Below are 25067 nucleotides of genomic sequence, written 5' to 3'. Positions count from 1 at the left end.
TGGCTGTCAAAAAGTAAAGTTTGGATAACTTGTCCGGATACACAGAGCGCACGGGAAGGAAAGTGCAGTGAGTTTAATGTCGTCTGATATTACAGCAGGAGATAGGTAAATTAATTGTTGCTAGATTTAGAAACAATAAGAAGCGATGATGTTAACGGCTCACAGGTTTCCCTGTGATCTTTACATAAAGATCTTTACTTAATCCGAGTTTGACATAATTTCAACAAATAATCAGATGTAAATTTTGCATCAAATTGTTGTCGCCTTGTAGTTACCCAGTGAGGGTTACTGTATTACTGGCAAAACGGCCTGTAATATTTTCTTAAAATCAATTTTCGACTAGCAGAATGGGAGGGTTGCGGGGCGATGACAGCGCTCTCCCTTCTGATTTCCATGAGCGGAATATAGACACCCATATACAATAACAATTTGGCGAAAAGTGTGTCATTGTAGAATTCAATGGCTTTTATCAGAGTCCGATTCTGAAGAAGCTCGTACAATTCTGCTCTTATGGAAGTAAATTTGCACGGGATGTGGAATTGAACCGCAAGTAATTAAGGGGGGAGATAGATGGATTGACTCAAGCTGGGTTGGAGTTAGAAAGAGACCGGTATATAGGAAAGGAGAGACGGACGATGATGATGATGATGATGGTAGTGGTGATGATGATGATGACGAATATGATGATGAATGAAAATGATGGATGATGAATGAATGAATGAATGAATGAATGTATGAATGATGATGATGATGATGATGATGATGGGTAGGAGGGGAGGAGGAGGAGAATCGAGGAAAGGAAACTGATGGAGGAAGAGAGAGATGAGAGGGAAAGAGAAAGAGGAGAAAATGAAAGAAAGCTAAATATTCTGTGCTCGATAATCAAACAAGCGAATACTTCTACTCTGGTCTGAAAAAAAAGAAAAAAGGTCAAACAAATACAAGTCAATCTTATGAGAGAGCACTCGAGTTCTGAATGGCGATCAACAGGTTGAGTGGACGCCTCGCGCCTCCCGCCACGCGTGGATCGTGCTAATACGTCAACAAACCGGCTAATCAGGCAAACAAAAGGATGAAAGCATTTTCACGACCTTTGTTTGTCTTGCTCTTGTAAAACACAAAGAAAATTAGCTCCCGTTAGAGTACTCGCTCGCGACGGGGTTGCGTTCACACCACTCCGCAATGACAAGGACCACGACGTGATCCATCATAAACTGGAGAGATGACCGGAATAGATATAGATATTGTAAAGTAAGCGTCATCAATCGTCATGAGAGAGGTTGTTAATAAGATAAATCATTTTCAATGACAATCAGCAAAATGTCGTTGGTCGCAAACAGAGGTAAACGGACTCACACGTCCTAAATATATTTGAAAATGTGTGACAGTGTTGCAGCTAAGCGTGCTCCTTGATGAGAATTGATCGCCCGTCTAAACGCAACTCAAATTCTCTAGCATTCTTGTATCAACGTCCTTTTTGCTCATCTGGTGGCTCTTTAGCCCCCGGGTTTCATGACGTAAGCAGGAACTGATGTCCAACATATAAAGGTTCGGATCCAGGCCCACGGACAGTTGAAGACCAAAACTTCAGGGGAACTTTTTTTCTTCTTCTTCTTCTCGTTTTTATCGTAGAAATCTGTAAAACTAATATTGTGTTGTGGTCATCTGATTTATATTTCTTCTTTCGAAGTAAACAAATCGGCTAACTGAGATGTGACAATCATCTAAACCAAGCAGAGCAACAACCAAAGAAAGACGAAATCTCTAATTCCGTTGATATAAAATGGAACTACCGAACGCGGAAAACATCAGCTTTGCTGGATTCAACGTGGGCTCGCCGCAGTGTGTTGATGGAAGGACCGATGAGCCAGAACTGAGCGAGGAGACTTCACCTGTCTACGCCGAACTCACGGCGCCAACCTTCGATGTCAACGACGTCGAAAAACTGGAGTCGAATGCGGCTCACCTCCTGCGTATTCTCGCTGAGGATGGCCTCTTCGACGAAGGAGAGGTGCATGAAACTGCCACCCACAGTGCTGGAGGTGAAGATGTGAGTTGTGGTCCGGATCAAACATGCTGGAATGTGGATTGGTATGCAAACAACAATGGCGATGCTACCACCAGACACGTGTCGTCGACCTCTTCGTCTGAGACACACGACCTCCAGACGTCATCGTACTGCGAGAAGATGAACGAATGTAACACGAGGCACAATTATCCTCCGAGTTATGAAGCTTTCTCGCAAAGTTATCAATATCACGTCCCATATTTTGAACAACAGGATCAAAGTGGTTCCGTTCAAGGTAACAGCAATCTTCTTTTTCCTCCTCATTCTCCCCTTCCATTTCTTTCGTCTTTTCTCTTCACTTATCTTCCCTCTTCATCTTCTCTCTTCCCCTTCCTCATTTCCGCCTCTACACTCTCCATTCTTTTCTTCTTCTCCTCCTCCTTTTCTTTTCTTCGTCTGGCTCCTTCGTCGTCGTCATTTCATAAACAATGCAATGAATACTTTTCCAACTATTTTTTGAAATGTCGATATGACTGTAAAGTTGATATGCACGTTGTCTCAATTGAAGGTCATTATGGACAGCGACTTGCACACCTTTCCGATGAGAACATCTGCCGTGACCAAGTGGATCACAGAAATCAACGTTTGATCATTAAAGGGGAAACAATGACAATCAAGCTTCGAGAATGTATTCGTAATTCTGACTATAATACATCTATCCCAATATTTCATATTGAAGTCAAAAATTATCTGCGACATGACTATATGTTTAATTCATTGCATTGGTAAAGTTTTTATTTGTTTTGATATTATCGAAATTACGTTTTTGCTAAACTCTGAGCTGTTATTATACTAAAATCAATTGTTGCGAAATATGCATAGCTTCTTCTTCTCCTAGCACTAGCGTATGGCACAATGTGCCTAGTTGATACCGTTTGCTGACTATTCCTAGTCACCTGGGGGCATTATAGCTAATGTTGATGTCTTAAATGATTGAAGTAAGAAAGTTACTCATGTATAGAATGTCATTCCAATCATGTGGCGCATTCGGCGAATGCAGAATGCATATAATTATTTCAAATGTGGCACCGCTCCTTTATATCTCGACAGCGTGCGGAGGGATACCATTTGGCTCTACACACATAGAGATTCTCGACAAGGAGTTCAAAGAAGGCGGAAATGTAGCGATAGACCACAAAGAGACGAATTCCAAGAGGCCGTCCGCGTCAAAGCCTCGTCGTCGGGTCGTCACGGTAGCCCAGCGGAAAGCCGCGAACGTGCGCGAGAGACGCCGAATGTTCAATCTCAACGACGCCTTCGACAAACTTCGAAAAGAGGTTCGTTCTGCAGCTATCAGAATATAGAAACTAAGCGTTGCATATTGAATTGAAATAGATAATTTAAATGTTGTTCTTGTATCACTGTTAAAAATGAATCATATAAGAAATAGTAAATCTTCTGAAAACTGAAGTGACTTTACAAACGATACACTGCTTTAATCAATTCTTTATCATTCTGTCAACATGCCTTTCAGCTTGGGGTGTTTTTGTGACTAAAAAGTTGAAAGATTTTAGTTGGTTAGATTAAATGTTTTTACATTCTATCACGCAAAAAAAAAAAAGATTAAGAACTGTCAGGGTTAGTGAACATAATTTTGGTGGACATTTCTCATTCGACGTCCAGTAGACATCGTACACGCACATTTCACATTACTCGTACTCAACGCCATTAGGATCCGATTAGGGTCCTACAAGGTTGCCGATATTTCGGCTTTATGTAATACCTTGCAAGCCATTGCTGCAAAACAGAGGCCTCTCAATCTTTCGGTTTTAATTGCTTTCATGTATGTTTATCACCCCTGTCCCGTATCCCCATCCCGTAGGTACCAAAATTTAAGCACGAGAAGCGTTTATCTCGGATCGAAACGCTGCGACTGGCCATTCTGTACATCGAGTTCCTGGCTGACCTCCTTGCCGGCAAGCAGGCGACGGGCGAGCTTCGGGGCAGGACTGTCAGGAGCCGCTCAACGGCCGTCGTGCAAAGCGACCACGCTCGAGGTCACTCCACAGACAGAGCAAGAACCGGAGACAACAACGACAGCGATGTCGAGCGAAGTACCGACGTCCACTAGGACAATGAGCACAATGAAATGTTGACTTTGTCTATTCATTGAGAGACTGACGTATACTAGTAATGCTTTTTCAATCACAGTTTCGTCGACGACCACGTCAAATACTGTTTACTTTTGTTGTGCCAATAATAGTGTTATGGGGTCGAGGAAAAGATGGTGGTGATCGACAGGGACGTCGCATGCGTCATCATCATCATCATCATCAGTGACGCCAAACAGAGAACTGTATCCCACAAGACTTTGAGAAACAGCAATTGACAACTGTATTTCTCGCCCTCGAGCGCCATGTCTGTCTCCGAAAACTCTCAAAGTAGTCGGATAGAAACTTTTCAGACCCGGAAAAGTTTTTAAGTACAATGTACAAAGTTTTCCTGTTGATTGTGTACTTCAAGGGTTGGCAACCTTAATTAGCCTAATTGGCATAATCGTTTGATTAGCGTAATGTATAATACAAATAAATTGCTAATCTTAGTTCAGGATGCCAGAAAACGTGGATAATACAATTTTTCACGGGTTTTCTTTGATAAGGAATCAATTTGTAACAACAGTTTCCATTTTGACATGATGTAAATGTCTTAAACATGCAGATTTGTACAAGATTATGTAGGCCTACACAGCTAATTTATAGTTCCACGTGCTATGTATATGTCATGGAAAATGTTTTAAGTGGAAGGATTTTTGTTGAATCGCGTTGTAGATGGCATTGAGGTAAATTAAGCTTGGTTGCAACCTTGACAGCCTTGGACAATTAGCTTTGTCTAATTAGCATATTCAGCTAATTAGCATAATACACTGTATGTAATATGTTACTATTAAATTTTAATCCAGGAAGCCCGAAAACATGGGTAATACAGCTTTTCAAGAGTTCTCTATGACTTAAAATTCATTTATAACGACAGTTTCCATTTTGAAATAATGTGTCTCAAACATGCAAATTTACATAATAATAAGTTCATTTGCATATGCACACTGTCTATTAGATGATACCATTATACTATGTACGTAACATGAAAAAAGTTGTTTAGTACAAGGTTTTTGTTGATTCAGTTTCTAGATTGGTGAAGTAAATTCAGCTTGGTTGTCACCTAAGCAGCCTTGTGCAATTACATGTATCTTGACAAGTCTAATTATCATATTCAGCTAATTAGCATAATATGTGATATGTTGCTAATTCTAATCAAGAAAGCTTGAAAACACGGATAACACATCTTTTTAGGGTTTTCTATGAAAAGAAAAATAAATTCATAACAACAGTTTCCATTTTGAAATGATGCAAGTGTCTTAAATATCGTAGTGGGCACAACTTAGCAAGTTAGCCGATTTGCATATGTACAATAGTCCGATAGATGGTACATTCCCTATTTTCAGGCTTCCTACTTCAAAATTAGCATAATTCTATGATTACATATTATGCTATGTGGCGGAATATGCTAATTAGACTAATGAAGATAATTGCCCAAGTCTGCAAAGTGGGAACCAAGCTTAATTTACCTCAGTACTCGACACCATCTATAACACAATTCAACGAAAACCCTTCTTCTAAACAACTTTTTAACTCCATATACTACACAGTATGCGTTACCATTTATTATTAGATTGGGCACATATGCAAGTAATAGCTCATTATGCTAATTTTCACGTTTAGGACACTTTTCATCACTTCAAAATGGAAACTCTTGCTATGAATGGAAATGAACACCCTTGAATAGTTACATTATCCGTGTTTCCTGACTTCCTGGATTGAAATAAGCAATATAATGGTATTATTTTACATATTGTACATTCATATAATTAACACTAATTACACGAATATGTTTAATAGGCGAGTAAAAGAAAATGCCCAAGATTTCTTTTCATTGATTCATCTCAAGTACATACATGTATTATTTATGTCCATTCTTTTCTTTGTAATACAGCTCAACAACATGATTTCATTCATTTAGTGTTCTTTACTCGCTATCGGGCGATTTCCTCTTGACGACAGAATGTGAAAATTAATGCCACAATTGCATGCTCAATACATGTATTCAGATCAGAAGTCATTTATTCGCGTTGGCAGTAGATATTTACATCCATTCGAGTTATATTTTATTTCAATACAAAAGACGGCGGGCGCTTCATGTCTGATGGTGAGTTACCTTGTTAGAATGTCATAACGTACAATTGAATCCTCCGACAAAACAGCTGTTATCTTGGCCTATTATGAGTCCATTTCTGGTTTTATCAGAACCATCCTGTTCTTTCTACAAGAAGGACTACTGGTTGAATCTGAACTTAAATATGAAATATTGAAAACACCAGTGGGCAAAATGAATATACAGTACGTACCAGTACATAATGAGGTTTTAGTCCATGCATTGGCTCCAGTACACAAAAGATGAAAACGTTTTTTTTTTTTTTTTTTTTTTAATTATCATTATCTAAATACAAATTATATGAATATGCATAAAGAAAAAAAATCCTGTGTTCCAATAATACATGACATATTCACTTTAGATTGAAATAATAATAACAATAAGAATATTAAAATTGGCTGAGGCATATAACTGATGGAAATGGCGCAATTCAATTGCATAATCACAACACCAATGTCATCACCGATTCAAATCAGGAAGAAAATAATACATTCGCACCTTTTTCATAGTACTTTGCACCTATGAAATACAATTAAAGCTTAAATTATACAAATAATTACATATTACATATGTAAATGATTGCATCTGAAGAATGACTCAAAGTTGGAATGCCGTACATATCACAACATTATAACAGGTTTCAGTTACATTACATAAAGACATTTTAACTATTACGGTACATAGGCTCCCGAATATTCATATTGAGTACCAGAGTGTGATGTCATAGTCATTCATCGCCATGGAAACTGGTTCTAAACAGCCTTACCTGGCCTGAGCGTTTATGTGTGCACCTGGTTCCAACCCAATCTAAAACAAATGACTGTGATACAATCACTTCAGTATTCTCTATAGTACACGAAGAAATTGTAATACAATTGTAGCACAAAAGTTTGAAAAGAGGGAAAAAAGATAGAGGAGTACTACTTTGGAAAGTGACACATACAAGCATATCACAAGTTCAGTAAATAACGGTGAAGTGCCCCAATTACACATTGGGGCACTGCTAATTCACCATTACAGGTATTTCTGATTACATGGGAAATTTGCGTGCAATTCACCCATGGAAGGACATTCTGCATACATTTGGTGTCAGCAATAAGCCAGCTTCCAAACAATATTCAGCTTGCACGGGCATCTTTACATCAAAAGGCTGCTCCTACCATACAGATAGCCTGCCAAAGCTTGCCTGACATAGCAACACCAACCACTCCAAAAACTAGGTATCATGTATGCATTATCTTGAATCCAATCACGAGATAACAGAGTTAAAGCCATAGCATGCAAGGGCCTTGAAGGTCTTGTACAAAGGTCATCGGCGTTTCTGAACCTCAAATTGAAAAGGTTAAAATTATGGCATACTTGAGGCACTTGAAAGAGAAGATATGTCTCTGTAAAGTAAATAAATAACATACTATTATTTACATGTTAGGTATATGTACAAGTAAATTGTATAGGAAATATTTCAGCACAGTTCGAATAATTTGAAGACTTCTGGAAAACTAGATAAGATTATGTACACTCTGTATGTAAAAATTACAAGTCTGTACACAAATTATTTAGACAATGAAGTATGGGATGCATTATACAAGCAAAGACTGACTTCTCATGTAGTAGTTACACAGGCACCAAATATTAGTACACATATTGAACACATGTAGCAGCAAATTGCACTGTGAGTACACTGTGGAACACCACAGGCCTGTTGCATAAAATGTTTAACCCGAGAAAAACTCTGGTACGAAATGAAAAGTCAGGCTAGCGTGATACTGCCATTGACTTTGACACAGGAAAAACTCTGTTGAAAACCAACCCGAGTTTTTCTCATGTAGAAAGTTTTATGCAACAGTCCCCATGTGATGTTCTACCATCAGACAAACCGTCTAGAACCCTTGGAACAAGACTACAGACTCACCGAGTACAGTGATGACAGTTTAAAATCATCTGCACAATAATGTTTTTTAAGCTTTTTGACTTTTTGAGTGCAGACATAATTTTGTGTGGTTTTTTTTTTTCATTCCTTCTTTTTTTTTATATATCAAGACGACAGGCTTTGTGAATTCATGATTGAGTATGACTGGTTCTCTGTATCTTTTTCAATGTCGGTACACTTTGGTGAACATGGGGTAAACTTTAGATCAGTCTGTAGGAAAAATAGTCAGCTCCATCTATAAGCATTTCGATGTGTTGGCAAAGAGAAATTACACAAACTATGCTCCTAAAGGAAGAAAGATTACCACGTTCGTATGGAGAATATATTGGTGGACAACTGCAAGCAACATGTAGACACCAAATCAGTATAAAGTAGGAGGAATGTACTGTTAAGGCTACCACTAATGATGGGTTTGTTGGACAATGAAAAGCAATATTCCAAAGATATTTATTTCACAAAGATTGGTTTTCAAGGCATTCCTGTGAAGTCTCAAGTGTTGTATGTCTTCTTCAACACATCTACAACATTACTTAAAAAACAACAGAAAAGCATCTGTATCTTTCACAGGACAAAATGTGTGTATTTACACAGCAAGAATGTTTGCCTCTACAGACCCAAAACACTCCTTTATCCATCAGCACAAGCTACTACAACATCATGGTACATCTACTTCAGCAATCAAACACGATTCAAAAGCCAAGTCTTGTTAATGCTGCTCGTCGCCATACTGTAAAAGTGGAAATTTTTGCGGTGTTGAAATTTTTGTGCATTTCATGCAACCAAAAACTAGTGTAAAAATAAAGGCATGCAAATATCTCTGCCTGTCATATGTTCCACTAATTCACGTCTTGATTCTGCAAAATTGAAAGCATGTGCAGCTCATCTTACCTGGCTGAGCATGAAAAATCAATTACTTGTGTGAAAATATCCACTTTTACAGTAGTTCGTCTGTTTGTCTGTCTGTGTGTTTGTTTGTTTGTTGTTTTTAAAGCTGATGTAGTGATGAATGACCAGACAATTTATTGGTGAGCTAACACCTTCCATATTTGAAATGAAAGCCATGCATACCAGATGCATGGATTTGATGGCATAAATGATGTGGTTTAACTGCAGTGCATGTCTTAGCAACTCAATAAACATATACATAATATATGTTGTTATACATGCACCACAGAAGCACCCACATCAATATTTTGAGCACAGCGGGATTAAAGCTTCATTTTCCATGCAATAAATTTTCCACGTATATCAGCTTGTAGCCAGCCCAGGTCACATCAATGGTCTCACATATGTCCCTGTGATCGAATAATGTCGAGTGCAAATGATGGTAGAGGGAGGAGTCACGATACTCTCGCCAGATTCCTGAGTTGTGCATTGAGTTTTTTCTCCTTAGCAAGTAAATTGGCGCTGTGCTTCTTGTACGCTCCATACTCCTGCAAGAAGAAAAAAAGGAAAAAAAAAACATATTAGGATGAAATGAGAAAGAGACAAATGAAGCTTTAGACAAATACAAAAACAGAAGACACGAATATGAAAGTAAAACATAATTACATCAAAGCCCTGCTTGACATCATGTTGACTATATTTTCAGTTATTTTTCAGCTTTGGCTGTCTGACTTTTGTAATGATACATAGTATTCAGAGAGAAGCAGGCACATTCAACCATACAAGTGTTCTGAAAATGATGCAGTCACTATCAAGATAGATCCAGGAACCAATACAGTTGCATCACCATGTTTGCAAAACTATTTCCAGAATGGTTTACTCTGACACTGCCATCTACGGTAAAAATTGAGAATTGCAGATTTAATTACCCACAAAATGAAACCGTTTTGATGCATTAACAATCATTTTCAAACACATTAAGTTTTACAAGTCCTCATCTTTATGCTGCGTTAGCATTGCTGGTGGCCCATATGACTATTCAGCTTGAGACTTGTCAAACTGCAGTTTGCAAATGATTTTTAAAAATGAATCAAAACAGTTTCTATAACTCTGTACATTGCTAGATTTACAATTTTCAGGTTTCCCACAGATGGTAGTGTTAGAATAAATGCAAACAGTTTTCACACATGGTCATACAAGTACATACCTTTCTTTACACATTTTGATAGTGTGAGCATAATTTTCAGAGTGTCAGTACGTTTGAGTGTGCCTCTTATCCATCTTGACAATTTAAGATGATAGTTTTAGATGATTAGAAAGAAATATGACACGAATAACGGAATTTTAGAATTTTCACTTGATCTGTGATTCTTGGCATTTTGATACCATGGCTGACAACTTTCTCCAAATGATGACTTTCTGGTAATGTATACACATCAACTTTCATGACAATACTTTGAGCAACTTTCAAAATATGGATAAATCAGAGAAATTTTAGAATGTGTCCTTGAATTTTGACCTTGGGCATGTGTGCCTTCAGGTTGATGGGCACAACTCTGTCAACTTGTACCTGCATATTTATATGCCAAATTTTATTTGGATACCTCTAACAGTTCTAAAGTTACACCATCCACAAAATTGGTCACCGACCGACGGAAGGACCGTCCAGTGGAAGAGCGGACAGATGGATGGAAGGAAGGATGGACAGAAGGACCAACGACCTGAAAACATGATGCCCCCTGGTAACACTTTGTGGCAGAGGCATAACAAAAACCAGAAAAACAACATTCAAAAGTCATCATCATCCCGCGACGTGATATACGGCTTCCTTCCAAGAAAGGTGGGCGCTGACTCACCATTTCCAAGCTTGCCAGGGCTTCCTCCGCCTCAACCTTCTCCTCCTTCAGCTTGATGACTTGGAGATTGGCCGAAACTTGTGCAGCTTCCCTCCTGGAAGATAAATAGTTGGGGCAAAGACTCGGTGAGCTTCACTGCGTGCCAGACGGAATGGCTTCTGGATTAAAGTGATTTGTTACAACCCTGAGGAAGAAGTATCTATTACATGCCATAAAGACACTGTCCTTTCTTTGTATACGGACTTCCATTTTTTTTTTCATTAAAGGCGCATAGACCCAGTAGTGTAGAGGGCGCTGTTGAATGATAGTGCCGATCACCGTTAGCATTGATACGAAGATCAATTTGAGCTGTCATCAAGAGTAAAACCGGAATTTCGTTATAACCGTGTCTGTTATAACGGGCATGCACTGTACACATATATGTACAGTAAATGTACATAGTATATGCATACATACACACATACATGATTATTTATTTATGTAGACTTTCGACAGGCTCATGAATAATTATCACATCTACTGATCTCAAAAAGCCCTTACACTGCTGCACTGTGCTTTATCTTTCTTCATTCACAACTATCAGTGCCAATTATTAGTGTGAGAGCCTTTGAGAGAGGCTAGTCCTACCCTCAACAGTTTTACTCTCTCAAATTCCTCCATTTTGCAAACAGTCAATTATCTCAATTATTAGTGTGAGAGCCTTTGAGAGAGGCTAGTCCTACCCTCAATAGTTTTACTCACTCAAATTTCTCCTCCATCATGTGAACAGTCTGCTCTGTTTCTCTCAGTTATCATCAATTATCTCAAATATTAGTGTGAGAGCCTTTGAGAGAGGCTAGTCCTACCCTCAACAGTTTTACTCTCTCAAATTCCTCCATTTTGCAAACAGTCAATTATCTCAATTATTAGTGTGAGAGCTTTTGAGAGAGGCTAGTCCTACCCTCAATAGTTTTACTCACTCAAATTTCTCCTCCATCATGTGAACAGTCTGCTCTGTTTCTCTCAGTTATCATCTATTATCTCAAATATTAGTGTGAGAGTCTTTGAGAGAGGCTAGTCCTACCCTCGACATTTTTCACTCACTCAAATTTCTCCTCCATCTTGCGAACAGTCTGCTCCGCTTCCTTCACTTTCTCCATCAGCTGTTTGATCTCTTTCTGCTTATCCTGCCATCACCATAGCAACAATGGATGAAAACAAAACAAAATTAAACATGGGCAGTTCATCAAAATGCTTTTCAAATGGAAGAAGGCAGGAAGCTTTCCATGTAAGGTTGGATAGGATAGAATAAATACAAGTGGCCATCCATCCAGACTGAGTTCAACCCGAAAGAATGCTAAGTACATTTTCCTGATTCAAGACATGTCAAAGGGATATTGTACTTCGTACACTGACAACTTTACTTCCACTCTTACTATCCTCACTATAATCCAATATGTTGCTACTGAAAGCTCTGCAATAAGATTACATTCACTTTAGAGGGCAAGTTAAGTGGACCATTTTAAATATGTCACTCACTTTGATGGATTGCTGTCTGAGAGACAACATGAATACAGTTGGAGGAAACATTTTAATTCTGATTTTTAAAATGGAGCAACATCTCAGTATCTACATACAAGAATAAGAATTAAGCGTTTATCAGCTCCAGGATGTGAAAGAAACATACCAACAAAAAAAAAAAAAAAACTCTCTTGCATTTACATCTATGCTACATGAATACCTACGTGTTACTGGGATCCTATCTTTAAGTTCTACTTCTAAGTTCTACTCTTCTTACTCGAATTGAATTGAACTGCAACATCTATGGTACATACAGTACATTTCCTTTTTTCCATTTTCAATCCTCTTCCTTAACCCATTGAGGACAAGCTCTGAGTATACTCGGGCAGGTTTCTATGGGAAATGGGTGTTGTAGCAAAATCAGTCGGTCCTAAACGGGTTAAAATGCACAAAGACACAACAATAGTCACATGTGCAATAGAAACACTTTACTATTATTATCATCATTATTTCGTTATAATGATTACTCTATATATAATTACGTATTTTTGTTTGTCTTTTGATTGTACTCCTACAATGATGATGAATAGCAGGAGAATTGAAATGAATTGAAATAAATTGATATGCTATCACTTCTTTGAATGTTATTGCATACAGAAAAAGTTAAGTGTTTCTGCATATCCCATAGCTACATGTTGTGGCCAGTCATATCTAGATGGGCTAATCAAATTGAATTGAATTGAATTGAATAAATTGAATTAAATTGAATTGAACTGAACTGAACTGAATTGGATTGGATTGAATTGAACTGAACTGCTTTGAATTGAATTGAATCGATTTGATGTGAACTGAATTGAATTGAACTCAATTGAACTGAATTTGACTGAATTAAACTGGATTGGATTGAATTAAATTGAATCAAATTGAATTGAACTCAATTAAATTGAACTGAAATGGACTGAATTGAATTGAACTGAATTGAATTGAATAGAATTGAATTGAATTGAATTGAATTGAATTGAATTGAATTGAATTGAATTGAATTGAATTGAATTGAATTGAATTGAAATGAATTGAACTGAACTGAACTGAATTGAACTGAATTGAACTGAATTGATAAGCTATCACTTCTGTGAGTGTTGGTGCGCATAGCTGTGGTAAGTCTTTCTGCATATCTAGCCCATTTGCATGGTGTGGTCAGTCCTACCTGGATGAGTTTCCCGCGCTGCATCGAAAGGTCAAGGAACTCCTGCCGCTCCTTGCTCAACTTCTCCAGCTTGAGGCCGAGGGCGGAGTCCTGTGACGCCTTACTCTCTTTCTCCTGCTTCAGCTGGCTCAGTGCCTCTGGAGGGGGGCAAAGATGATGATGATAATGATGATGTGATGATGATGATGATGATGATGGTGATGATGGTGATGATGATGATGATGTGATGATGATGATGATGATGATGGTGATGATGGTGATGATGATGATGATGTGACGATAATGATGATGATGATGATGATGATGATGATGGTGATGATGATGTTGATGATTGAGAGCATAAAACTTTCCTTAATTTCTTTTAACATTTACAATATACGCAATTAAAAGAAAATGAAATACAACATAATTCACACATATTATACAATAAAGGGATGACACAGGCCATCACAACAAAGAGGTAACAAGTCAGACTTAAAAAAAAAACACACACACAAAAAGAGAAGCAAAGTAAAGCGAAAGAAAAAGGTGTCCCATAAAAGCCTCAAGGGCTTGCAGTGATGGGAACACCTGACTGTAAAGAGTTTGAATACACGAGAATAAAGAAAGTGCAATGTGTGTTGGGTAAATTATACAAGTGGTGGATCAAGTGTGAAGGAAGTGTGAAGATACATACATTATCAATTTACCATTAAGAATCTGCAATGTTAGGTGGTGATAGAGGAGCTGCTAGGGCTTAGTTTGATTAACCCTCTCTGTGTCAGGTATTTGGACAGCGTGTACAATGCTATGAGGTTTCCTGTGTCAACTGGCACTCAAAGCACATGAAGGGTTAAAGGGGATGGCTAGTAACTGATCAGTGGGAATCAGTGGGAATGCTGGGGGATGATTGTTCCAATTCTTGTGGGATTCATTTAAGAGTACATTATATATCTATTGTTCTGTGAAAATTATTTGCTTCAGAACGGTCTCATATTCAAGTAATGTGCAGTTCAATGCCCCGTCACTGTACAGGCATGCTAACCTGGAAACATTAAACTGCACATTACTTGAATATGAGACCATTCTGAAGTAAATAATTTTCACACAACAATAGGTATATAATGTACTCTTAAATGAATCCCACAAGTATTGGAACAACCATCCCCATCATTCCCACTGATTCCCACTGATCAGGTACTAGCCATCCCCTTTAAACTGACTCTCAACTCTGATGTCCTAGTTCAACATTTTCAGGGTAAGACAGCTAGGATTTTGACAGGACATCACTGAACTGATAATCTGACCATTAATCCAAAAACGTCATTTTCACCAAAATTTGAGATACAAGGTCTAGTCACCCCAGCAATGATGATATATCATTTCCTTACCTTTAATTTGATGCCTTGCTGCCTTTAGCTCACTCTCCAGTTTCTCTGCCATCTGCTTGTATTGTCTCTCTTTTTCTGTATGTTCCTGCTCTTGTAAACTGTGTAAACCAAGGGCAGGGTAGAGAGACTGTCAGGAGAACAACTTCCAGCCTCTGTAACATACTAAACTCTACCCATCAATCACAATTTTCTCATACTCAGCTATGATTGATCAACTTTGAGGGGTACTGGTCACATTTGCGGTAAAAAACAAAAACAAAAACAAAACAAAACAAAAAACGGAAACCACTCATTTCAGAAAATTAACATTATCTAATCACACTTCAAGTTTTCTTTATCTCAATACATTATCTCATATCACTAATCACATTCCATTTAGAACATTTTAAATTGCCAATATTCACATGCTTTCATCTCGTACCTCAAGCTTGCCATACTTTTGAACATTTTGTTTGAGTGTTGTTGTTTTTTTTCACATCTCATCCAGGTGATCTGCACTCAACACTGCATCATTTGCTCAGCTCTTTATGTGCCATGTTTGCATGCTCGACTCAGTCGACAGTTTTTCAAGTTCACAAATTTTGCTCGAACACACACAACCCCGCCAAATATCACTCGATAAATCACCAAATGCCGCAATACAAAGAAAGCTTTACTCAGGGTTCCATTCACAGCAAAGCTTGGAATATTTCCTACAACTTTGCTCACTGCAAAGTTGCATGCCTTTGAGAAAAAAAAAAAGTTTTACAAAAGCACCCTTGTATTGTGGTTGAAGAATAATGTGGCACATGGGGAGTTTACACCATTGCACATATGGAGTTAGAGAGAGGAGCTTGCCATGTACAAAATTTAATATCCAGCTTTTGGTTGGGCACACAGAGGGTAAAAACTTGTGGAGTGGCAAAAGAAAATGATGTGTCAACGATACTGTTTCTTGTGACCCAAATTGGTAACCATAGTAACAGCATCAAAGCAATCTCACCTGCATCTTCTCTCCAGCTCTCTACACTGCTCCTTAAGAACCTTGATGTCATTCCCCTGCACCACTATCGTCCTCTCCTTCTCCTCCAGAGCTGCCGAGAAGAGATTGGCGTTCTCATCACGGAGTTGCTGGTTCTGTCGTCTGAGCTCCTCGTTCTGCCTTTTGTACTCATCTTTGAACCTGGAAGAACACAGAACATGAGAATCAGTTGGTCTATTCTTGACAACTTTTTACATGACATCAGTCATTGTTATTTTTTTTTTTTAACTAACAGCTGTTTGCAATTTATTTGTTGAAGATGATGGGCATTACTCATTTGATAATGATTTGCAGCAAAGGACACCATTGCGCCGATATGCATATCCACATTACAGTGACACACTGATTTTGATATTCTACGTACACAATACATGAATGGAGGAGATATGTTGGGATCACTCATCATTATTATATTAACATAATTTCTCTCAATGCTATCAACATACAATTTTGGCCTTAAGCCTGATTTCATCATTTATTGTGATGACAAGTCCAGCATACTGTAACATTTTCTATGTCTTAGTCCATACAGAAGTCTGTCAACTTTGAAAAGTGATGACCAACCCCTTCCATGCTCTAAGCTGCACTGTCAGATAAAAACAGACAAATAACTTAACAAAGTATTCTTATGAACAGCCATGAGCTTTCACATGAAAAGCATCGACAGTGACAAGATTATCTATCAGTATTATCTCGTGACATCTTTTTATAAAAACTGCTTTCCTCTCTCATGACCAGAGTTGAAAATCTGATTATACAGAAACAAAAACATGTGTTCATCCATCTGTGCATTTATGCTCCATCATACTGAACCATTGTCAGGGAGAATATGTGATAGTGATCTTAGAGAAGCTGATCATCATTACCACATTTTACGATTCTTCACCCCACACGATTAAATAACCAAGGCAACGAACGCTGTCCAAATATGAACAGCAGGTATTTCCGGTGAAAATAACAGAGCAACTAAATAATCAAGAGCTAGATCTCTCCTTCAAATGAACAGTTAAATGCATTTATATGAAGGTACATTTCACCTTATCATTTCCTCATGGTTTTCAGCAAGTTCGTGAAACCGTCTGTCCAGAAGGTTGAACTTGTGAATCTCCTCCTCGATGACTCCCTGCGCCTCATCACGGAACTTCTCCAGCTCCTTGTTGACACGCTCCAGGGTCTGTGATCGGAGGAGAGCTTCGTCCGAGCGCTGCTTCAGGATGCAGATGAGCTGCGCCTGCTCGTCGATGCGGGCCCGGAGCATCGCCGCCTCCGTCTTGTCATCGTTGGATAGCCGCTTCAACTTGTCGAGATTGGCGTGCATGGTCTCTACATCCTGACAAGCATACATTAATTCCAAAATAAGAAATGTATTGGTAGAAGCAAGATGATTGCGAAAACATATTGTCTGCATCCTGAAACTAGCATTTAGCAACTCAGTGATCAGGATGCATGGACATTATGTACCAGTGACTGACTATTTAAGTCAACAGGAGGTAGACCTACCTATGCAAGTCTAGTAGTACCTCCTTGTACTATATCATGCAGACTGAACAACACCCAGATATTCCGGAAAAGAAAATTATCTACTGTGGGCATCCTGTTTCATGCAGCATGTGGAATCATGACAATGACTTTCTAGACCCAAGCACAATATTACAGTGATTGAGACTACTGTAACATTAATGATGTAGTACTGAGTAAGGAAGAAGAACATGCAATATTTATATCATATTGGATGGCTATGAATGGGATACCAGGGAAAATTGCACGAGTTAGGGCCAATATTGCACGAATCGAAGATGAGTGCAATATTGACTCTAACGAGTGCAATATTCCCTGGTATTCCATGAATCAAGGCCATCCAATATAATTATTATCATCTATGCAATCAAGTAGAGCAACCATGAACTGCACAAAATTACCCGGCTTCTACTCGTCTTTGAAGTTGACTCGGCAGTCCCATCCCAGCGCTGAAAAGGGGAAGCCCCTAAAACTGCGTATTAAAACAAACAACTAGCACGATGTTTGCGCGCTTGTGAAAAATGTAACAAAATGACGCGCACTAGTAGCAAGTATTTGCGCATTCAGCAAGCGCTCACGCAATAGACGAGACAGAATTGAATATCGTGTGATCTTGAACGGCAAGGAACAACGGTAGCCTATGGGGAATTAATACGTTGGTCTATGCGATTCGTTCAATATGCTCCAATATTGAACGGTAAAAATTGAGTTGACTACAATACGCGTTTTTAATGCGCCGCTAAAACGTCCTATATAGATGATAATGAACATTACAACTCACAAGTGCAGAACTACAAGTAGAACTGACAACAATGTACAATGGCACAATGCATGAGAGAGAAGTAAAATTTGCTCACTTTCTTTTACCACACGAGAAATTTTCACGAGCATCTACATTGTGAAATATCTGATCATGGACTGCGGAGACTTACAATGCGTAAGGTTGAATATCATTTATAGTTAAGTTTCTACTTGACTTAATTCTAACGTTAGACTTAGAGACTTCGATTCCACAATCTACTTCCGGTAACAACATCAAACCGTGGACACTCTCAACAGCTTCAAGAACCCTTTGCAATAGCCTGACCAGACCGCTGTGCAAACAGCGGTCTGACATGTACTAGTGTTTAAACGTTGTAAACGACCGTCGCTTTTGACGGCAAGACCACAAAAATGTCTTATATTTTGTTTGATTTTAACAGTAATACCACCCACCTATATCATATTTTGCTGATGGTTGAGTTGAATTTGGTGTTTTGTTGGTATCCACACCTTATTGTTGAATTTTTCGGAGTAGATTGTGCGATGATTCACAAAATCAACGAACTACCACGAACGCTCAACCCGAGGTACCGTGGTAGCATTTTACGTACGCCCGTGCCAGAGAATAATTTTCCAACTCAAATTTGATTAGCAATTTCAGCTGATGAACAGTATTTCACATGGTATCCTGTACATTTCTATGGAAGAAAACTGCTACACAAAAGTTAGTTTGTGTAGCAGTGGTGTAAAAGTGCATAGCAAATTGCGATGCGATACCAGGAAAATTATTCCCTGCGTGCGTTTCTTGTGTTACGTAAAGCTTGTCGTCTTCTACGTACATGTATTTCCGCGCGTGCTGATCTCATGATTTGACGTCACTTTCGCTCCGACTAGCTCATCCACTTCCGCTCCGACTAGCTACGTTGTAGTATAGGAGAGTGATTGCTATTCAATAACACGCAGAAGATGCGGAGTGAAGCAATACCTACGCTTACAGACCTGATTTTAAGGACGGATTTCGGTGGGTTTTTGACGTAATTAAAAAAAAATACGCATACCGATTATTGAATGATTATAATAGATTACGGGGATTCCTTATATTTTAGTTTTCCACGATTAATAAAGATATTCATGAAGGAAACGTACACCCACCGCTGAAAACAACAACGTCTGCGAAGGAGTAGAGGTGCAATGTAGTTACCTTTGCAAGAACCCTACTCTACCAGAAATCATTCTTTCCTGACTCCATAAGGCTTTGGAACTCTCTGCCAGAAGCCCTCATCAGTGTACCTCTGCGGACAGTTTCACTCTTTTCAGGCAGGAGGTACAGACGCAGAAACTCCACATCCAGCTCCGATAGAAGGGGATTGCTGCTTTTTATTAATTTTAGCTGCACTTAGTTATCATGGATGTAGTTATTTTATATGGCACTGTACATACACCACACCAGACCCGCCAAACAGTGCGAAAATACACCAGATGGTGGACTGCATTTAGGCACCTACTGGGAAGAAGAGAAATGCAATGTTAGCACCGCACCGACAATCAGTCCAGCGCAGAATAGCATATATGGGACTAGCTAGGTATATGCAAATACAAGATCGAATAGAATCATGTAACAGTTACAGTAGTTATAAAAAAGAAATTAAAAAAAAGGAGCAAGATTTTGCACTGTGTAATGCGTACATCACAAGTATTTCCCCACTTACCTGCTTACTGGCCGAAATCATCTCTTTTAATTCTTTTGGATTTCGTGTTCCTGAAGCAGCCATTATTGTTTACATTCAACCATGACAATCGAAGAATTACATTTCGCAGCTTGCGTTCGGGTCGGATTGTCACTGCTTATGATCACCAGCGGGCGCTAGACATGTTTTGTTTGTGACAGTGGTTGATCTTATTCCTTCAAGGATTCTACGCCTTTCCAGTTTCGTTACAATACTGTAGTCATTCAGTCTTCTTTCAGTTAGATTGATTAATTTGTGAAAATGATATATAATCGCATTCTTGATTGTCAGTCCAGCAGCCCTATGTATGCATGTATTTTATTTTGATGTAAGGCTTATGTGTGGATTATTATTTTTACATGGCCTGTTGGCATAATCTTGAATATAGACGTATTGATAACAAAGAGATTTTCCCCAGGAGAAAAAATATATTTGATTGATAATGATACAGGCCGGAAATGTGTTTGTTTAAAGTGTGTGTGTGTGTGTGTGTTGGGGGGGGGGGGGGGGCAGTTTATATTTCTGGTGCCACTTCCGGGTTTCATCAGCTGACAAGCAAAGATAAACAAAACAAATTCAAACAAGACAAAAAAAAAATAAAAGCAAGCAAAAAAAAAAAAGCTTAACAACATTTTCTGGTGCCATTTCAGGGTTGTTTTTTGTTTGTTTGTTTTTTCTAAAGTATTGCGGAGGCAAGTGGTTAGACCCATGTATTCCTATGTTGTATTAAACCTTAGGAATAACGAATTGTAAACGCATCAATAACCAACTGATGAGGAGACAATAAAAAAAAAAAAGAAAAAAAAATGAATTCACTAAACTTTGGTTGCCGACTATGTTAGATCATAATTATTTCAATTTCGGTAAAGGCCCAGTCACACCTTTCCGGGCAAGTTAAGCGGGCTTTCTGTGTGTCGGGATTTTCCAGCAGGGATGATAGGCCTATAGTATCATCTATTGAGGGCGGTCAAGGATTTGGGGGAGTATCAAGTGCGTCTTATTTCTGCTGGGCACGTGCTACTTACGTTCTACTTTACGTTTTAATTAGAGGTGAAAATGACTGAAATACGGACGCTGCGATGTACTTGCGTTACAACTGCGTATTACCTGCGTGGGAATTGCCTGCGAGGTGCGGCCGCTACGAGCCTCCTCCTGGTGTTCTGCGTGAACCTCTGCGGGAAATGCCAGCGACTCACCCGGAACTGGTTTGGATCATGCTAAAGGGCCTGTCATACCTTTCCGGGCAAGCCGACATTACATCACAGATCTTCATGTACGCAGTGTCGATCTCGTGGGCCTTTTTTTCAGTCGGACTCATGGGCCTTAGGCCTATTTCCTAGTGTCGAATTCATGGGCCTTATTTGCCCAGTGTCGAGCTCGTACCTATATGCCTTATTTGCCTAGTGTCGAGCTCGTGGGTCCTGTTTGCGCAGTGTCGAGACCATGGGCTGTGTGAATTGTGGGCTGTATGACTCATGGACCTTTTTTTAATGTCTCGTGGGTGTCGGGCTCGTGGAATGGCCCCCGCGTAACGACTAGTCTGGAATGCTTTTTGTACGTACCAATCTCTGGAATGGGCGAATATCTCAAGATTCACATATATATTATTATGTAAGTAAAGATACATGAAACCCAAATGTATTCTGTACATCCTTTCCAATCGATAACAGGTGTCCTCGCTAATGTGTATTTGAGCAATAATATTACCCTTCAAGCCATCTGTACCGAGTATACACAGACATTCATCGATTTACCATTAACCATTTATACGATTAGTGATGTTATTCTGGAGAAAAGTGGAATGTAATCTGAGTAATGACATTGTGCATGATAGCGATCGATAAGATGGGTGGGTCGTCGGCACATTAATCAATGTTTACACGTTGATCGATGAAGGAGTGTAAACGAGTATCGTGCACGAGCCATTAATCATTGCGCTTTAATTACATCCTCAGGCGGATCTGGGGGCGTTTCATGAAGGAACTTGTCGGATAAGATATTATCTGACAAGTCAATTATATCCGACAAGTTTTGAGAAATTCTTTAGTCTGATTGGCTGATTTCTCTGAACTTGTCGGATATAATTGTCTTGTCGGACATCTTATCCGACACGGAACCGGTGGGAGTGATGGTGGGCATAATAATCTATTATGAATTCTAGACAATAGACACTGTAGCTATTGGTGAATCTTAAAATCAGTGGTGACATGATGATATTGATACAATCATAGCATTACAACACCAATTAACAATGAATGATGATAATCGAATGCGACAAGATTTTGTAGCTCGCAATGTTTTCTTACGCATGCTGGTATTTGTGATGTAGTCAATCATGTCAATTAAGTTTAAATTACAATTGGCAGCATATTCTCTCTTTTTTTTTTAATCTACTGAAGATGGTTACAGAGTAAACGCTTGCAGTGAAATAGGCACACAACATGGACACACACACACATACACATTCTCGTAAGATGCTTCCAATATGACAATTTGATCAAGGTGACTGTGCCGCAAATTCAAGTCTCTCTCTCAAAAAAAAAAAAAAAAAAAAAAAATCCTGATGAAATTGAAATTGAAAAGCTTCAGTTTGGTAAGTAAAATAAAAAGGCTTCGTGTAGTGCGCAAGTGCATGAACAACAATCGACGATACGTGTTTACAAAAAAATAATAATAATCTAAAATTATCCTCATTTGAACAGTGTGAAAACTATTCACCTCAAATAGGTCCTAAATAATAATGCAGAACGGGTAGGTGCTGTTACCCCTCAGGTACCCCTATAAGGGCCTTAAGAGGACGCTTTTTATTTACTTTGAATACTCTGATTTAATGGGCATTATTATGCTCAGTGTGAAATATATGGAGCGAAACTACATCCCCGACTTAAGCCGTTTATGAGAAGTAACAACATAAAAAAGCACAACACACGTACATTATACAAACACATTATGGGCCTACACATGCATGCACTCGCATGTATACTCACACTATCGCATACACATAAACAAGAACATACAACATAGCACACTCGAAGGAAACTATACTGTATGAATACACAACACTTATATCAAAGACGGGGAAAATGTACACGGTCCTTGCGGTCAGACATTGTTGACCAGACATAAGGCATCATTTACCATTTGCAGATGAAAAGAAAAAAGCACAACACACGTACATTATACAAACACATTATGGGCCTACACATCATATGCATGCACTCGCATCAAGTGTGATATCTCGAACATCTATTTTTGTTTTAGATCACTGCTTCCAATGGTAAACAATACCCTTAATGATCAATGGCACCATCTGAAAATGTAATATCAGTGGTGATAGTGGTAGTCCCGAGATAGTCCTTGACAACCATCGAGTGCCGGGTCCATTGTCAAGGTTAACAATTAACTTCTATCCAATATCACCAATATCATGAAGAGAAGGGAGAGGGGAGCAGTCGTATGTAATTGATATATTTTCCTAGAGAAATATCATCAGTGATATTTACTTTTTACACGTGGGTTGACTCACTGGAAGTGGGTGACATTAAATTTTCCCCCGCCACCTCAGTCTTTATTGATGTGTTAGCCAACAAAAACCATGTTTACCAAGCACTTCTCCGTGTAGCTGGCAACTTGTTGGAACCGCTCGTACATAATTCTAATGTTTATATAAGTTATGTCTGCACACGCCACAATTGAAATTATTTGCGTGGACGAGCGTACCTTGAGTGGGATGCCTAGGGGTGGGATGTAATCCCCCTTTTCTATCATTATCATCTACTTCTATCGATTACAAAGATATCCAATTAATTATCTCTATTATTATGTGACCATGCATCGGGACTGTGTACCACAAATTAAACAAAAGGTCGCAAACACTGATTTTCTGTGAGGATTCAAAATAGGTGAAATGGGTCATGTAACCTAGTCAATCTTGAGTTTTTCATCCTCTTTTCTGAAAAAAAAAGCAATTCATCTTGTGTTTTATTCTAAAGTTTGGGATCATAAAACGAAATGAAAATTGTGTGTTATAGCAGTTTTTCTTGAACGCTTTTTTTTTTTTTTTTGGTGGTGGTGGTGGTGGTACCGTGAGCTTAGATGTGTCTTTCACAGGATCCCCTTTCTTCCAAAACCCGTTATACACTCTTCAATTTTCAACTCTATAAATAACTTTTGCAATGATGGTGCTACTGCTTTGAAAGTTGGCATTAGTCCGCATGAATAGAATGTGTTGATAGAGCATGCTCAATTTCAACTTAATCTGATATTCCCTTAATTCTTGTTGCTATGAAGTTTTTCATCCTGTTTTTATCCCATTCATTGCCGAGACCAGAGCACGGCTCGGTAAAATTAAGCACTTGAATAGACCCTTTTCATCGGAGGCTCTTTTTTTTCAGTATACACTTTTCCAGAGTGTGTATACTTTCTTTCCAATATTTAGATATAGGCTAGGAGGGTCCACTTTGAATCGAGTTATACATATGTACATCATTTTGAAAGCTCATGGCCCTTTCATAATCGGCCCTAAACTAAAACTCCATGTCTAGATCTGGCGTCTTTTTGTTGGTTTTGTGATGCAGGGTCACTATAATAATAAATTTCATGTAATGCGTGACCTTCTTCTTTTTTCTTAAGGTGACCTCGTTTGCGTATGTGTGTGTGTGTGTGTGTGTGTGTGTGTGTGTGTGTGTGCAGCACCTATGTGCAGAATATCAACTTTGAAAGTAAACGTGCCTTGCAACGTTGAATTGTAAATTTCTTAAAATACCGATAGAATACAGTGTAATAAATTTCATGTTATTAACATATCAAAGGCATAGAATGGGTATATAGAATTGTTTTTTTTTTTTCAATCTATCCTTAAAATTCATGGTAGAAGAGATTGAACTTTTACATTAACATTACCTATCACGTTAGGCATAGAGTAAATGTTGATGATTAAAGTGATAAAAAGATGAAAAAATAAAAACTGACAATTTTGCTAATCTCATGATCGAGCCCCCCCCCCCCCCACACACAC

At 38.7% G+C, this 25067-nt stretch overlaps 1 protein-coding gene across 1 annotated transcript; it reads right to left on the bottom strand.

The window, feature by feature from the left end:
* Nucleotides 1-9412: 9412 nt before the first annotated feature.
* LOC140243869 (coiled-coil domain-containing protein 89-like) lies at nucleotides 9413-20118 on the bottom strand. The gene is made up of 8 exons (XM_072323541.1): nucleotides 20033-20118; nucleotides 17081-17373; nucleotides 16005-16184; nucleotides 15023-15120; nucleotides 13653-13789; nucleotides 12029-12111; nucleotides 10946-11039; nucleotides 9413-9637 (listed from the first exon to the last, which is right to left on the bottom strand). The coding sequence occupies exons 1-8, from the start codon at nucleotides 20093-20095 to the stop codon at nucleotides 9545-9547; spliced, it is 1041 nt and encodes a 346-aa protein (XP_072179642.1). The 5' UTR covers nucleotides 20096-20118; the 3' UTR covers nucleotides 9413-9544.
* Between the last annotated feature and the right edge of the window lie 4949 nt (nucleotides 20119-25067).

Source organism: Diadema setosum, chromosome 20, assembly GCF_964275005.1.
Source record: "Diadema setosum chromosome 20, eeDiaSeto1, whole genome shotgun sequence".
Classification (NCBI taxonomy): domain Eukaryota; kingdom Metazoa; phylum Echinodermata; class Echinoidea; order Diadematoida; family Diadematidae; genus Diadema; species Diadema setosum.
This window is presented reverse-complemented; position numbering and strand designations above follow the sequence as displayed.

What these genes read in the sequence shown, in the direction of transcription:
- LOC140243869 (XM_072323541.1), bottom strand. Translation starts at nt 20,095, where the DNA reads ATGGCTGCTTCAGGAACACGAAATCCAAAAGAATTAAAAGAGATGATT. An exon ending in GAGCTGGAGAGAAGATGCAG is followed by an intron (nt 15,121 to 16,004) that starts GTGAGATTGCTT and finishes TGGTTTACACAG; the next exon opens with TTTACAAGAGCAGGAACATA. An exon ending in AGCGCGGGAAACTCATCCAG is followed by an intron (nt 12,112 to 13,652) that starts GTAGGACTGACC and finishes TGGTGATGGCAG; the next exon opens with GATAAGCAGAAAGAGATCAA.